This window comes from Nematolebias whitei, chromosome 4 (assembly GCF_014905685.2).
Source record: "Nematolebias whitei isolate Nwh7 chromosome 4, NemWhi1, whole genome shotgun sequence".
NCBI lineage: Eukaryota > Metazoa > Chordata > Actinopteri > Cyprinodontiformes > Rivulidae > Nematolebias > Nematolebias whitei.
In genome coordinates, this window is record NC_056501.1 from 17350628 (window position 1) to 17366622 (window position 15995).

General features: G+C 37.7%; 3 protein-coding genes across 3 annotated transcripts; all 3 read right to left on the reverse strand.

Moving 5' to 3' along the window:
* Positions 1-857: 857 nt before the first annotated feature.
* On the reverse strand, positions 858-9407 carry zgc:195212 (DUF4554 domain-containing protein). Its single transcript, XM_037675813.1, has 13 exons — positions 9387-9407; positions 9101-9218; positions 8552-8605; positions 8360-8472; positions 8126-8209; positions 7990-8045; positions 6780-6851; positions 6453-6648; positions 4423-4546; positions 1926-2084; positions 1531-1652; positions 1108-1218; positions 858-1013 (listed from the first exon to the last, which is right to left on the reverse strand). The coding sequence occupies exons 1-13, from the start codon at positions 9405-9407 to the stop codon at positions 858-860; spliced, it is 1386 nt and encodes a 461-aa protein (XP_037531741.1).
* Positions 9408-11233: 1826 nt separating this feature from the next.
* On the reverse strand, positions 11234-12944 carry LOC119408954 (thiosulfate:glutathione sulfurtransferase). Its single transcript, XM_037675815.1, has 4 exons — positions 12871-12944; positions 11849-11965; positions 11460-11622; positions 11234-11373 (listed from the first exon to the last, which is right to left on the reverse strand). Exons 1-4 carry the CDS (start codon positions 12881-12883, stop codon positions 11301-11303), a joined length of 366 nt encoding a protein of 121 aa, XP_037531743.1. The 5' UTR covers positions 12884-12944; the 3' UTR covers positions 11234-11300.
* Positions 12945-13317: 373 nt separating this feature from the next.
* On the reverse strand, positions 13318-15368 carry LOC119408955 (LRRN4 C-terminal-like protein). The gene is made up of 2 exons (XM_037675816.1): positions 15229-15368; positions 13318-14297 (listed from the first exon to the last, which is right to left on the reverse strand). The coding sequence occupies exon 2, from the start codon at positions 14293-14295 to the stop codon at positions 13519-13521; it is 777 nt and encodes a 258-aa protein (XP_037531744.1). The 5' UTR covers positions 14296-14297; positions 15229-15368; the 3' UTR covers positions 13318-13518.
* Between the last annotated feature and the right edge of the window lie 627 nt (positions 15369-15995).

Consider the following 15995-nt stretch of genomic DNA (forward strand, 5'->3'; position numbering starts at 1 on the left):
AGCGCGGAAGTCTGCGGAGCTTCAAAATAAAAGCTTCCAATTAAACTGATCAAAAAAGGTTAATCTTAAAAAAAAAACAAAACAAGTTAAGTAATCTAAAAAAGTAAAAGTTAAGTAAAAAGTTAAGTTTTTGAACCCGTCTAGAGGATCTGATTTAACTTTTTTAGACTTCCAAACAACAACAAAGTTCATGCTCAATCATCCAGGTACCAATTCCAATAATTCTCAGTCGGGTCATCTGAACAGTTTCTTTTTTTATAGAAACGTTTCGCCCTCTATCTGGAGGGCTTCATCAGTCAGAGGATTTCTAGTAAATTGTTTCCCCACCAAGCAGTAAACTTCCAAATAACGTTGGTCTGATTTGTACAACACTGAAATATTTTTTATACAGGTACTTTCAATACACAAACAAGGTTACAAAAAACCCACACACAAAAAATCAATAACAAAAACAAACAAACAAAAAAACAACAACAGTAGACAGTATATTCATACCAATCAGTTTATTTCCTTTTTTTATGTTAAAAAAACAAACAAAAAAAAAACAACCAAGATGGGATATATAAAATATTTGGAGCATTTAAACCTTAAATCTATTTTAGACATATCCAAGAATTGTGTTAAATCACAGTCATGTAAGTTAGAGGTATATATTTTTAAATTTCATAACAGTACATCTGAGATAAGAGTTACATTATATAAACCAAACCCTTCACTGTGTAAATAAAATTAAACTCTGAACCACCTTCACAGTCAGGGGAAAAACAACAAAGTGGCATCATCAGATTTCCACTCTGGTAGGCTCATTATGCTCAGGTTGTTCGTCCACCTGTTAAAAGAATAATGTAACTGTAGATTTAAGCTGAAAAACAGATGCATATCAATGTGTGGTGGAAAACAAATACCGCAGTAACCTCAGAGGAATAGCACTTTCCACTGTGGACAAATTTCCATGAAGTCACCCTCCACAGAGAGTCTCGAAGAGAGACAGACAACGCATGAGTGTCGTGCACCTGACAAACACCAAGTGTGTACACGTCAGATTGTTTTTGTTTGTTAATAATAAAGCATATTCAAAGAAGTGTTTAAATGACAGTTTTCTCACACCTTCATGCGGTTCAGACAGGCATTTCTGAAGTCCTTGTTACTGCTGCTGCTCACAATACTGATGGTGGAAAAGAGAATCACGTCTGCAGCCGACTGCAGCTTTTCTTGTTGCTTTAATCAAAACATGTTGCATAATAATTAACGCTTGTTTTCTTTGTGAGTTATTTTTTTAACAAGTGGCTGTTGAGAATTGCTTTTCTACAGTGTTTTTAGAAACATGTTGCTTGTCTTGCCTCTCCAAACTCACACTTGCATATAACTTCTCTTACGTTACAAAGATATTTAAAGCGACAAGTTGGATATTCAAATATTTCCACATCATTTTCTTTTTGTTATTCTTGGCAGCTAATTCATCAAATTACTGTTTTACTATGAATAATGTTTAACGAATAAAAGGTCTTTGTGTATGTATTCATGTTTTACCCTTTTTCTGTGATTTCTTGCTTTCAGAGTGTTGCAGAGTTCAGCCTGCAGAGATGAGGAGATGGCCTGCCTGTTGTTACACAGAATGTCCTCCAGGTGGTGCTCTAACAACATCTCAGCAGCTGTGAGAAGATCACAGTTGCACCCCTTCAAAGACAGTATTGTTACTATCCTGGTTAAGCTGAACTAAATGTGGCCCAGGCTTGAAGGGAGTGGATTTATAAGACAAGACAACACAAATGAAAATATTCCTAATAAAATATATTTACAGCACTTACTGCTAGACAGGCCAGATAAAGAAACTCGTATCAGGACTAAAAACTAAATAAGACTGGTAAGAAGAATATGTTTCTGCCTGGTGTTCTGTGATTACACATACTGAAGTGGTTTCTCACCAATAATATCAGTGACCTCAGAGGTGAAGGGGTCACTATGTTGTAAGAAGAGGAAGAGTAGGAGACTCTGCTGCACCGGGACATGACTTGGTGTCTGCTCAGGATCCTCCCAGTTTTCTTGCTCCACAGAGTACACAATGTCACCGCTGTGCACAAAATCTGCATGAGACGAGTGTAAAATAAAATTAAAAAAATAAGATGATAATTAACCAGTAATGGAAAATTTCAAGATATTAAAATTTAGGGCACATTAATAGGGTTGTAATCACAAAATCTAACTTAAAAAATTGTTAACGGAAACTCCTTTGGGTTGGGAAAATAACTAAACAGTTAATTTAATTGCTCCGTTTCTGAGCTATTTGTCCCTGTTTCCGCACCGCTGCCTCCTTGTTTTGCTCAAGTCTAATTTCAGTAAACAAATGGGATGCAAATTCTCTGGAATACAGAAACTTCAACTGTCATGATTCAGTGTTGCAGTTTAGAAACAAACTATTGCTAGATTACACACACCTGGAGTTTTGCTTTTGCTTTACAGCATATTCTACTTCTGGAAAAATGTAATTTAGAAGTCAGTTTATGAGAAACAAGACTATTCTTCTTGCCGCTAAATGAAAACATTGAATTAGCTTTGCTGGACTAAATTGTACTTAGAGATTGATGAAGCGTTCAGTGTTGAGTTTGCTGAGTCTGTTCACATTTATGTATATGAATGTTTCTGTCCAATGCCCTGTGATGAATTCTGCTGTGAATTAGTGTCATAAATAAACTGAACTCAGTTGAATATCTAAAAGTTGTTTCCTTAACATGATTTAAAGATGTTTCCTAAACTTGTTAAAAAAATAAAAGGCTGTACTGCATTGTTTCCAATTGAACAACTTGTTGAGAATATTTGTTTCAGTAACTGTGGCGATGTTTGCGTCAAGGCATGAGGCATGCTTGGATGTTATGCAAAAATAAGTTGTGTGTGTGTGTGTGTGACAGAGAGAGCACAAAAGACATGGAGGAGACCAGTATGGCATTCAAAATCTGTGTGTAAAATTATCATTAGGCAGAATTCTAAATATTAAGAGAAAATTATCACTAATTGTTTGGATGTATTTCTTGTCGTAGACAATCCTAATCATATCCAGCCTGATAACACCGTTAGTTTTTGTATTGCTACTTTTAAAACATAAATGTAACTAGATTTTTGTAAACCAAGTTTATTTTATTAACGCAAGCCTGTATAGCTGTGGGAGCACGGTGGCGCAGTTGCCTCTCAGCGAGGTCGTTGAATCAAATCCCGGCTAGGGGCCTTTCTGGGTGGAGTTTGCATGTTCTCTCCGTGCATGCGTGGGTTTTCTCCGAGTACTCCGGTTTCCTCCCACAGACCAAAAACATGCATGTTAGACTACTCTGAATTGTAATTTGAAGGCGAATGGTTGTTTTGTTGATCTCTGAGACGGACTGGTGACTGTTCAGGGGTTACCCTTTTGCCCAGTGACTCATGAAACAGGGACCCTGTGACTCTGAACACAAACAAATGGGTAAAGGAAACATGTTTATATTTTAGATCGCGTTTAGATTTTTCCCTCAACTGTCATTTTGGTCTAAATGGCCTCAGTATTCCTCCAACTTTGGACTTGCACTGTACAAAATACTTTGCTTCATGGCTAAATACCCACAAGTCTAATAAAACACTACAGTGAATGTAGAGCACATCTGTCAACATCAGCATCTGAGCGTTTTATTGTGATGATGTAGTTACACTAACATTACCAGTGAGCCAAGGGAAACACCACGTCCTCCCAAATTACAGCAATAACACGACTACACACACAAATGGAGTATTAGCGAGTGCTGGGAAGTAAGTGTGCAGAGATCCGTGGCTTCATTTCACACCCTAAAGGTGACCAACGCTGCAAAAATATGATATGGCAGATGTACACATTTTTCTGGAGCCAGATTATCACACGGTTAGACAGCAATGCACACACTCTACTTAAGATCTACTGAATATGCAGAGGATACTTCCCAAACTGCGCATAAGCAGAATTTATACAGATGGATTTTCAAATTGAAATGAGACTTACAGTATAAAAGTAGATGTTGAACCACTGGCAACAAAAAGGAAAGCATACGTTTCTCTTCATTTGCTACCACTTTAGATATATTTGACATTCTTTACACGCCTGGTTTTTATTCTTTCATTTTAATTATGATCTTATGGGCTTCATTAGGTTTTCTACAGCCTGAGCTCTATTCACAGTCTCTCACAGATAAACATGTGGCTTTCTGTGGAATTTAACCCTCAAAAATTTAGACCCTCCAGTTGTTGGAGAACAAATCTGTGTTTTTAATTGTTTTAGAATGTTTTTACAAGATAGAATTAAATGTCCAGAACATCCATCCTACCCAATTTCCACATTTTTATTAGGAAACCAAGCCCTGGAGCTACAGACCTACAGCGCATGTTGGCCATCAGTGCGTGTTGTTCCCAGCAGTGCTTGTTGTTTACCTTTGAATGAGGAGCAGTAGATTCTGTCCAGACCCAGCTGTTGACAGTCCAGAGCAGCAGGAAGGCCTTTGAAGAAGTTAAATGGACCTGGCACAGGAATATTACTGGGGCTGTATGTTAACACGTGAAAACATGTTAAGTGAAGGATGAATAATTAAAAACAGACGGTCAAATCAACTCGGTCACCAATGAGAAGCAGCAGGTCGACCGTTATATCTCATTTAGTACCAAGCTCCTCATGCATTTCTATCAGCGTCCTTTGTATGATTTACAATTAGTTTTTTTTAAATACCATTTTATTTTTGGTTGTTCTAAAGCTCCACAGCTGAGGTTTTCTAAAATATATTTGTATTTTATATTTGCAGTCACTTTTAACTCAGAAACAAACCAACACTGTCAGTTCTTAATAGACCTGTCTAGGTTCAAAAATATCTTATTCAGAGAGCAAAAAAGTTGCCCAAGGAAAAAATAATCAGAAACCCACGTCACAGTAAAATTGTAAATCTTCCCCTTCTAGACTTTAAACTATGCTGCGTTCAATTCAGCTCAGGCGTGGGAAGTTAAAACTCTTCTGCGTTTGCATTTAGTTCTGTTGCCAAAAGCAAATAGTCACCAATAATCATTTCAGGTCAACAAACTTCAGCAAGACATGAGCTGATCAACCAGAGCTTTTACTGCTTTGTATTCAAGAAATCTGACTTTTCATTGCTGGTCTTTCATTTTATTTTTCAGATTCAGAAGTTGGAAATTCTAACTGGTTTCTCCCAAACTGGGTTAGTTTAACAAAAGACTGGAAACAAGATTAAATCAGTTCAGGGATTCATGACATCTTTATATATTATTATAAAAGAGTCGACGAGTCTGCTGGCTTCTTTAGATAGAGGACTTTACTTATGGGCTTTTCTATGTATGTGAATGTTCCTGTAAAGTGCCCTGAGACAACTTTGCTGTGATTTGGTGCTATAAAAATAAACTTAATTGAACTGAATATTATCGATAGGCAATAACTTGCTGAAGCTCCTGTGAAAAATAAAAATCAGCAACAGCTTATGTGATTCTTGAAGGGCGTTGTATTTTTGAGTGGAAAATTTTAACCACAATTCATTCTGACTTCAAATTCAAAGCCCAGGGGACATTTCAAATCCAGGCGTAGGATACCACCATGAAATATGATTCAGAAACTAAGAGACTCTGAAACTAAGAGCTAAAAAGAGCTGTTCAGTTATGATTGAAAAGGCTGCTGTTGCTCATTGTTTTCGTGTCATTTTGACCGAAGCATGTCATAAACATTTCTTAAGACCTCAAGGATTTGGAAACATCACAAAAAGAGTCTTATTTAAGCATGTAACGGTCCGATGCACCCCAGCTGTTAAACCGGCTTTCCAGCTGTGTTGTTAAAGATAGGCACTCCTTTCACATTGTGTGAACCGCTGTGGCAAACAATGAAAATTTTATAACCGTTATTGTGTGTCAAAATGTGTGTAACACTTTGATTTACTTGTAGTAATCTGTATTTTTCACTATAACTTTAATGTACCTGTACCTGTGTTCTTTATATAGAACAGGTCTCTCTTGCGAATGAGTCAAAGCTGTAAAAATAAAGGTCAAATGAATGAAAAATAAATAATTAGGTAATCGGGACATGTTATTAATATGCTTGACTGTAAATGTGGTTGGATGACAATGTTTCATAAACTAGGTTTGTGTAAGCATGACTCAGCGATTTCTCTGACACGTGATCCCGAACCAGAATAGTTGAACCCTTTGAGACGGGACCCAAAGGGAGCCAGTCACCACTTTCTGGCAGGGAGCCAAGGCTTTAGGCTCTGAGGTGTCTGCTCTCGTCTCTGTTTTCCTATTTAAGACAGAAGCCACTTCACCGGAAGTCTCCATGCGGTTAAAGCAGCTGAGCAACGGCAAATTTAGAAAGCAAAAAAAGCAATAATGACTCCATCTTTTAAGTTATTTCCTACAACTCATGTCTACATGACATATACAACAGAATTATAGTAAAACGATAAAAAGGATATATGTATGCGTGTCAGCTCTGTGAGCAGGTTGGGGTACTGCAGCACACACGGCCTCAGGAGTGTAACAAACTGGACACTGAGCTCCCCGAACAGGCCTTGATCCATGACTTGTGGTGGGATGCTGAGTGGCAACCTTCCTCCAACAACAGGATGTCCTCCCTGACACCAACATCCTTTCCTAACACACCACGAAGGCCTTTAAAGACAGACAACACTGTTCTTACAGTATATTATGTACAGTTGGTATTCTAATGCTCTTTTATTCAAGTGAAAATGTATATAACCAGTATTATACAACATAAACAGTATTGAAACACAATTACTGACCGTGCAGAACAAGTGACATCCAAGATCAGAGGCAGCTGGTCTGCCTGTGCAACTTTACTCTTGATTTTGGCTCTGCAGAAATAAAGACAAAATATTAACACTTCTGAAAACAATGCGGTGGAACAGATCTGTGAATCACACCTGCCTTTCAATTCAACACATTTAACTTAGTTATTTGTGTATAAACCATTAAATTCAAATTCATAAAAACAAAAATTCTGCAATAAAAAAATAAAAAAAACACTTAATTGTCGAGACCTTTTTTTTGGTTGATTTTATTTATTTATTTATTATTATTATTGTGGATTCAGTTTAGGGGTAGCATGCTGGAACAGTGATTACAGCTGCCACCTCACAGCAAGAAGGTCACAGGTTTGCCCCCCCAGTCTGGAGCCTTTCTGAGCAGAGTTTGCATTTTATACTCTTGCACTCCAGTTTCCTCCCACAGAACAAAACCATGCATGTTAGGTTAAATAATAACTTTAAATTGTCCCTAAGTATGGGTGAGAGCATGAATGGGTGCTTGTCTTGTTTGTCCCTGCGATGGACTTTTTAACTGTCCAGGTTGAACCTCGCTTCTTTCACAGTGACAGCAGGAGCTAGACAACAGCCGCTCGTGACACGGAAAGGAGAAGCGGGTAAAGAAGCTGGATGGATGGATTCAGTTAAATTTTTTGTCATGCGTTTCCTTATTTTACTCTGTAAGCATTTAGCTTCTCCCCTGTGTCATTTAAACAACTTTTACCCTTCATCTCACACCTGGTCCTCATTATCATTAGCCCCAGCTGTAGCCATTTATTTTACCGCTCACAGGACATTTAAAATTCTTTTTTGTTCAGTCAGACTGGTTGGTTCTCCATTTACTCCTCATATACTCCTTGTGATTTTATTTTTCAGTGTATTTTTTTTGCTGCTACATCAGTCTTTATTTTTTTTTTATATTATAATTACTAAATTATTTCACTCAAATCCTATCTAATAAGTCCTTGGGTGTTATCTCAGCTACAAAAGTTTACAATAATAGTTTTTGTCAGAAGTCAACTATGAACATTTTTACGTTAACTATATTCTAAAGCACCAAACGCAAAATATGTAAATTCTGATAACTCTGGCACAAAAGAGTGTGCCAGTAAAATAATCTCACTTTTGTGAAATAATTTAACAAGAAGCTGTGAAACGATAAACTATGACTGTTTCCTGTGAGGTTTACCTGAGATCATGTTTTACAGTCTGCTGAGCAAATCTGAATTTGAGATGAATCTTTATCTGTAAAAAAATCACAATGCAAATCAGATTTTCTCATTGTCATTACAGATGACTGAACAGTGACGCAAATCTTTACATACCCCTGCATTAGTCAAACTGAAAGTCCGAAGAAATGCCTCAATGTGAGATTGCCACTTTGACACACAACAGCCTGCATCTTTCATCTGCGAAAAAGGAAACATTTGTTACAGGCAAAACTTTGATTTGTGAAGTAAAAGAAAACAAAAATTAATGTCATTTTGCACTCCTTAAAAACAGTTGTCTAATACAAAATAGGTATTACTATGTCTAATAAAACGTAAGATTGGAATTACCTGAAAAGTCTGTAGTAATCTGAGCACCCCATACAGATCTAAAAAGACACTCAGTTCTTCAGGGTCCAGCTCAGGACACGGCCACACATGAGAATGCAGGCTGTTCTTCAAATCTGTGAAGCGCAACATGAGATTATGCAGCAAATAAAGCTGTTCATGACTGCTTGTTTACATTATTGCGTGAACACATACCAGGATGAAGTGCTTTCACTTTAACTCCTGCACACCAAGGACCAGCAGCTGCAACTACATCACAAAAGACATGACAAATGCTGGGCACAGTTAGTTACTCTTTAAAACTTGTTATAATGATAAAAACTGGATGCCATCTTCCAAAACGACCTGGAAATTATGACATTTAAAATAAAATCATGTCATTGTTCAAATTTTACCAGATACTATGAACGAGGAATGTTGTCATTGAACATTGAATGGTTTTCATCTACATTTTTTTGATTCAAACAATGTTGTTTAAATATTTTCTAAAGGTAAGGAAGACTGAAGTTGTCAATTTTTTTCTATGAAAATACTTAAATTTTGCTTGTTTTTTAAAAGTGTACAACAAAAAAGAAAAACAAAAGTCTTGTTTCTAACAATGCAAACTTTGTTTCATGAAAATTTCGAATTGAGAGATTAGGAAGACACAATTGAACCACCTAGCAATGCTAGTAGCATTACTTTGCTAATCTGAGTGCATAGCTAACATAAGAATATTTTCTCGGATGTTTTATTATATCTTACCAGTGCAGTTTAACCTTTGAGACCCCGTGTCAGTCCACAGAAGCACCAAAAGCCCCCCAGAGGCCTTTAAACCACGTTGTTTTCTTTGCCTGCTCATTAGCATAATCACCCGGAACGCCTGTAGAAAAAAGCAAACTCCTAGCTTAGCGAGCTAATGCTAATTTATCTTAAAAATTAGCTTTTTGTCAATGTTAGCTTTTTTTAAAACAGGTTAGGAACGGTTTAAATACTTTATACACACCAAATAGGTTTTATTTTAATTTTAGAACAAAGTAATTCAAACCACCTGTCGTATTTCTCGCAGCATTTTTATTTTTCTACTTTAACACAAGCCGTCATAATGGTGAGCGTGAGCTCCGCTCATGACGTCACGCACATCGTTTACATAGATAAACCACGTGCACTGTCCCCTCTCGCAGTAACCCGGATGTTAATAGTACAACAACATGGCTTCAACAAGATTCAACCAAAAAGAGATTCCCGACAAAAAGTTGGACATGTCTGACTTCAGTAAATACACAAATGTAAGTTGAAGTGTTGTCTGGAGTGTTGAGGTCTTCAACAGACTGGAAAATGGGCAGAATTCATAAAAAAAAGTGGGGATTTTGGTAATTGTCTTAACTGTTTTTGCATCTTTAAGAAGTTTAGACCATGATATCTAAAATTTGTGTACGCAGTTATTATCACAGAATGTGTGACCGACTCATGTCTGTGCCTGGACAAATCCAGCCAGCTTGTTCCATTGCTCTAATCCAGTGATCATTTTGGCTTTTATGTTTGAAAAGTGACAGAAAATACTCCTTCCATGTGAGGAAGATGGCAGTGCCATGAGTCACTGTTATGGTACGCATAATATTTTGGTGATCCTTGCTTAATTCACCAATCCACAGTGTCATTTTATCGATTTTCTTCAAGTTTAAATCCAGCTGAAAAGCACTGCCATTGAAACATATACCTGTTTGGTGTTGCGCAATCTTAGTCACGTGACTAGTGCTCTAAAATAACTAAGTTCATGCTCAATAATCCAGGTATACAATCCAACATTTTTCAGTCCGGTCATCTGGACAGTTTCTTCTTTTTTTTTTGTGCTGAAACGTTTCGCCTTCGGTTCGGAAGGCTTCATCAGTCAAGGAAACACACAACAAAACTGATTCTTCCCCCAACAGCTTACTCCAAAGTGGAACAAACCAGTTCTGCTTGTGATAAGATGGTCTCTTTGGTACGCCCCCTCCTCCATTGCCGGCCCTCTTCCTTGCTCTAAAATAAGTTGAACGGCGGGCGCTGCGCATGCGCTCTGAAGAGGATCTGCTGTTGTAGTAGGGTTATAGACACCTTACCCCCCCAATTCTATTTATTCACTCATCAACAATTTACAATTGACAGATGGTTAAATAAATAATTATTGAGCTTAAAAATTGACCTTTTATTTTTATTTCCAAAAACTGTTGTCTATTGTGAACTTCAAAGCAGAGTAATAATCAAAAATTTAAACGCCATCCTCAGCTTTATGTGTGTTTTTAAAAAAATTAACTAATCTTGTTTGTTGTATTTCCTAAAATACCAAGCAAATAATTATTATGGGTATTTACATAGCTTTAAAAATGCTCATTCAATTTTTTGCATACATAATATTTTTAGATTCAAATACACAATAGACCAATTTTCATTAATGTCACATTTAAGTACAATACAACCAAATTGCTTTTTCTTCAGCAACACAGTCATTTATAACCAATGCAATCTGATGAAACAAAAAACAACATAACACAAGAAAGATTTTCAAAACTTAATTGAGGTTAAATGAGATTATTTGTTACATTTGTCATATAAATTGGGTTTAGGTCAGGGTGTCTATAAAATTTTTAAATGAAAATCCTATATTGTTTGCTTGCTCTGGCTTGAGCTAATACTTTTTATAAATGATAATAAACTTACTATTACTCTGTATTTTCTATTCTGTCAGTGGCAGATGAGTCAAAAGCTTGTCTTGAAAGTGTGTAATTTAAACACTGTCATAGGTGGAGTTGTTCTCACCTTTGCCTGTGTAGAAAATACATTCTCAAAAATAATCTCAGCACAGAGGTTTATGAGAATAAATAGCATAATTTATTACATGTGTGTGCCATTTTCATCATCAGTATTCAATACAATGTATGCAAACCAACTAAATAAAAAAAAATTCACTGTTGCATGTGTATGTTCAAAATGCTTTATGAGACAGGATCCTTTCTTTCATACACCACTCACTGTATCCACCAGGATAATTACGTGCTCTGAAAAAGAAGGCGCAGATCATCATATAAAGCATTGTCTCATACACGTTAAAACAGAATATTAAAACAGTAAACCACTTTTTTACTTCTCGTATCCTAGTTTATGGGCTATGTCCACGGCTGATTCGCCTCTCCGGCCTGACTGACAGTGAAACACCAGCTCAGGTGCATCTGTTGCAGGTTTAAGCCTCCCATACTTGGCCTTGAACTCCTCAGGGGTCATTTGCAGAGCGGTCCCTATCAAATGAACTGTTGGAACAAAAGGAAGACAAGATAAAAGATCACTCACACAGAAAATATGAAATGGAGACAAGCAACTAAGCACAGCACAGAGAACCTGTTTAACCGGACTTGCACTTGCACACCGCAGTACATTCATTATGTAAAACAGTGCTTTCCTACTACGCCAACATCATTACGTTTTTGTTTCCTTGTTGTGCACGTGAAGTAAATAAAAAAAAAAAAAATGTCTCACGTGGAATGTTAATGGACCTAGGAATGCTTCCTCTTGCCACCTCTCCTTCAGTTCGTACGTCAATCAAAACTAGATCCTGGCTCTTTTCCACGAGTTCCTTCAAGTCGCTGTAGGAGACTGACAGTAACAGAGAAAAAGAACATGACGATTCCCTTTGATGAGTACTGAAAGGAAACTGCAGCAGCTGGATTACATGTTTCCCTTGCAGTCATTGTCAGAGGGAGGCAACGACTGCACGATGGGTTGGGTGCAACATGACACCAACGACCTATAGATTTCATTCTTACACGTGTGCGTGCAAGCATAGGTTTTATTACTGAACATGCACCTATCCATTAGAGCAAAGCCATTTTAGTGACTCTATGAGCACATTTAAATAAAAACTATCTACATACTATGAGATGTTTTATAATATTGCTTTAAAGTTGCTGAACGACATGCGTTTGCATGTGCATAACAAGCTGAAAACACTCATAAATCATAGTGATGGTAGCAGAAGTTATTAATCCACCTTCACTGTGAGCAATCAATTCCTTGCCATATTGGTAACCCTTAAATACATACTAGATTAATGGTAAAAGAGCTGGCATGAGCTGCTCTTTCAGGAAACATGGAACTGTGTGTATTAGGTGTGAAGCTACAACCGTTGCAAAGATCATACATATTTTACGTGGTTTGTTTTGTGACGCTCGGGTAACAAAGCGCGTTTTACATGGAGCTTCTTGTTTGGCTCCATATCGACTGCCGAGATACTCTGACATATAAAGATAAAGAAACAAACCATGATCTGTGCATGTAACTGCTTTTGTCTGGATACTGTCCAGATAATCTTTTCATATAGGCAACGTTTTAAAAAAATACACATTATTTACTTTAATTGTAAACAATTGTAACAGTATTATATACGCTACTTATTATAAATAATATAAACTGCTACAGGTAATTTTTATCTTTTGAATTCAGATGCTTAGGAATCCTTTCAAGTTAAATTATTCCTGTTAAAATCAGTGCAATGAACTCACCTGAGCAGTCCATCCTGGTTCCTAGTAGTGGAGATGTGAGTTTGAACTGTAATCCTCTCCTAATAAGGATACTGTGCACCTTTTTCCTCAAAATGCTTGGTACATAATTGGCTTGTGTACAGTGAGTGGGCGTGGCTTAGGGAGTGAGCCAATCAGGTCACTAGACGGTTGTTGTTGGAGGCTTTTCAAAATAAAAGCAGGTTTTTACATGGGTTCACTGTCACAGAAGTCTAACAATGTGGTCAGATTATGTCAGGATATAATAACTTTATTAAACATATTTATTCATATAATTTTTTTATTCAAAACAAATAAAACAGAACATCCAGTTGGTTTATATCAAAATATTTTTATTAGATTTAGGTCAGACACCTAAACTCTATGACTTCACATGTACAATTAAAAGGAGGTTTTGACAAAAAATACAACCCCCCCCCCCCCCCCCCCAAAACTACACAAACTCTACAGAAATTAATTTGCCAGCAAATGAACCTGTAGTTATAACCCATTAATTGACATATTTAGACACGTGTTAGTACTCCTTGAAACAGGAGTTTAAACAACTTTTTTCTGTTTGTAAAGAAAATGCACCTTTGTCTTACAGATTAAGCTGCTTGTTCTGTAAGACTGGGTTAAATTGGTGATCCCTTAAGACGGGTTTCCTTCGGTCCTTTGCTGCTCGGGGGTTTTTCTGTGTCTCTTAGCCTTTTGATTCTTTTGACATTTGCAGAGAATCACAGCCACAATAATGAGAAGAAGAATGAAGGCCACACCTCCACCTATGATCAAGGCCAGCAGTAAATAGTCTTTAGTGGGGTTGTACCTCCTGCAGGAGAACTCTGTGGGACTGCTTTCTCCTGCATCATTCACTGCTTGCACACACACCTTCGTCCCAACCTCCAAAGATCCCGCCAAACCTCGCCGTGAAGCATCCCCAAACTCCAGAGTGTCATCACCTCTCCCCTCAACAATCACCCTGTAAGAAGACACCACAGAGGATGGAGCACACCACTGTACCTCCACCTTCCCTACGTTCTCCCCTTCAGTGATTGGTGACAACGCTTGGATGCGTGGAGCGTGGGGAGGCACGTCCCCTCCAGTCATCCCAGGACAGAGGCACCCAGTGTCAGCTGCGAGACGCTCGCAGGGCCCCTGACACTCCAAGCAGGGGTCGTACTGACACAGCTTGGGCCTGGTGGCAAAAAGAGAAGTCTTCACCGAGGAGGACACTAATTTAGGAGGAGAGCTGTAGTTATCCTCATATTCATTTTCATAGTCATCATACAAGCCCCCGATGGTCAGGAATTTGATCCGTCGACGAGTCGTGGGTGGGGAAGTGGTGGCAGCATGAGCGAAGAGGTGGGAGTGAATGAGAGGCAAGGCAAACAAGAAAAGTGCAGTCAGGTTCCTGTGTAGTGACGCCATTTCTGTGGAGTGAGCAAAAACACATCACTCACACAGTTATATCTGCTGTCATTCCTCGTAAGAAAATCCTGATTTTTCAGTTTCTTTAGATAATTTGTTCTGTTTATCTCATCATTGGCAATACCAATTACAATATCAATACCAACTTAAACACAGATACTTTCGCTTTTCAACCAAATATTGAGCTAGCTTAGATGCGTAACAGATATAATTTAGTTTTCTATTGCAGGATCAATAAAGTTTTATCTTATCTTATACACACAACTGAAAACAGCTGATGAAAGACAAACAAAACAAAAAAGTTGACACTTTTTCAGTTAAAAAAGGGTATTTGTAAGAAATCTCATAAGAGACTTCAGAAATATGGTTTACCTGTGAGAGCCTAACACAGGACTGATAAATTAAAAGATACCAAAACTCTTCATGTTGAACTGCAGAAATTATTATTATTATTTTTGTTTTATTTCCTTGAGACAAAGAGTTAAATGAAAAACTCCCAACAATATAGTTTTCGACCCTTTTTCTGTCTTTGTTAAAATCCCATTTAAGTCACTGATTTATTTTCACGTAATTTTTTTAACCACGCTTTCCAGCTAAGAAATGGCTTTGGACAACTAAACATTTACAACGTTCTAGTTTCCATCCCGTAAACACTAAGATAAATAAATCTGAGCGCTGAAAGCCTTTTTGAGGTGACCCCGAACAGCACTTCCATTTTCTCCTGGCTCTAAACCAAACGAGTTCTGTGGGAGCCCAAAACTTGAAGAGCAAAAACACCAAAAAGCTTTGGACGCTAGTTGATTTTGAAACGAACTCTAATCCACAGAAATATTGTCTCACGCCCTTAAAAGCTGTTTATTTCTGCAAGCGTTTCTGCAGATGTTCAACATGTGGTAATATCAGTGAATGAAAAGTAGTGAAAATCAGCTGTACCTGCGTGATTTTTGATGGATTCGTCTCTTCTTTCTGCTCTTTGTTCCAGCTCTGGCTGCTGTTTCCATGTGCTCACAAACGCCTGCAGTTCTCACCGTTTTAAAACTCTTTCTCAGACTCCCTCCTCCTCTGCAACACCTCCTCTTTTTCTCCTCTCTGTGCCTCTCTCTCCACTTTTTTTTTCTGTCTTGCTCTGTTTTTTTTCTCTCCCCATGCTGCCTTGTCTTTCTCAGCCAAACTTTCAATGTTTTTTTTTTTGCCTTTTGGAATTTGTGGGTGAGTGTGGGTGTTAATTAAATTGGTGGTGGTGGTGGGGGAGTTACCATGAGTCTGAGTGTTGTTCAGCATATTAATTTGCTGAGCTGCAGCAGGAGGCAGGCTTGTGCTTGTTGCAGCTTTTGTGCATGATCTCTGTTGTAGATAGGCTGTTTTAAAAGTTCCTGCATTCTGTGCAGGTGCTTTTTTTTTCTGGAATAAGGGTCACTTTGCTGTGTGTTTATGAGAGATTTTCATGGTAGGGGGTGAGGAATGCATGCATGTTTATTATAGACCCCCTCCACCTTGTGTGTGACGATCCCGTTGTGACAGAGGAATGAAACGATTGATGCGTTCTCTTCTCTAGTCCTTTTATGGGTAACGCTGGTTTAGTGGGCATGTTGTTTTCTATCTCAAGAGCAACTGTGGCACAATGAGAGGAGAAGTACCAGGCAATAAGCTTTCTTTAAGCTTTAAATACATGTATACAGGTATAAGTATTCCAGGTTTTA

Excerpts from the sequence above, each read along its gene's own strand:
- zgc:195212 (XM_037675813.1), bottom strand. The coding sequence starts at position 9,407 with ATGCTGCGAGAAATACGACAG. Across the intron at positions 6,649-6,779 it reads GATGTCACTTGTTCTGCACG|GCCTTCGTGGTGTGTTAGGA; the intron begins GTCAGTAATTGT and ends CTGTCTTTAAAG. Across the intron at positions 1,014-1,107 it reads CCTGTCTGAACCGCATGAAG|GTGCACGACACTCATGCGTT; the intron begins GTGTGAGAAAAC and ends GGTGTTTGTCAG.
- LOC119408954 (XM_037675815.1), bottom strand. Across the intron at positions 11,623-11,848 it reads TAGGTCCATTAACATTCCAC|TTCATTTGATAGGGACCGCT; the intron begins GTGAGACATTTT and ends TTGTTCCAACAG. Across the intron at positions 11,374-11,459 it reads CATAAACTAGGATACGAGAA|AGCACGTAATTATCCTGGTG; the intron begins GTAAAAAAGTGG and ends CTTCTTTTTCAG.
- LOC119408955 (XM_037675816.1), bottom strand. The coding sequence starts at position 14,295 with ATGGCGTCACTACACAGGAACCTGACTGCACTTTTCTTGTTTGCCTTG.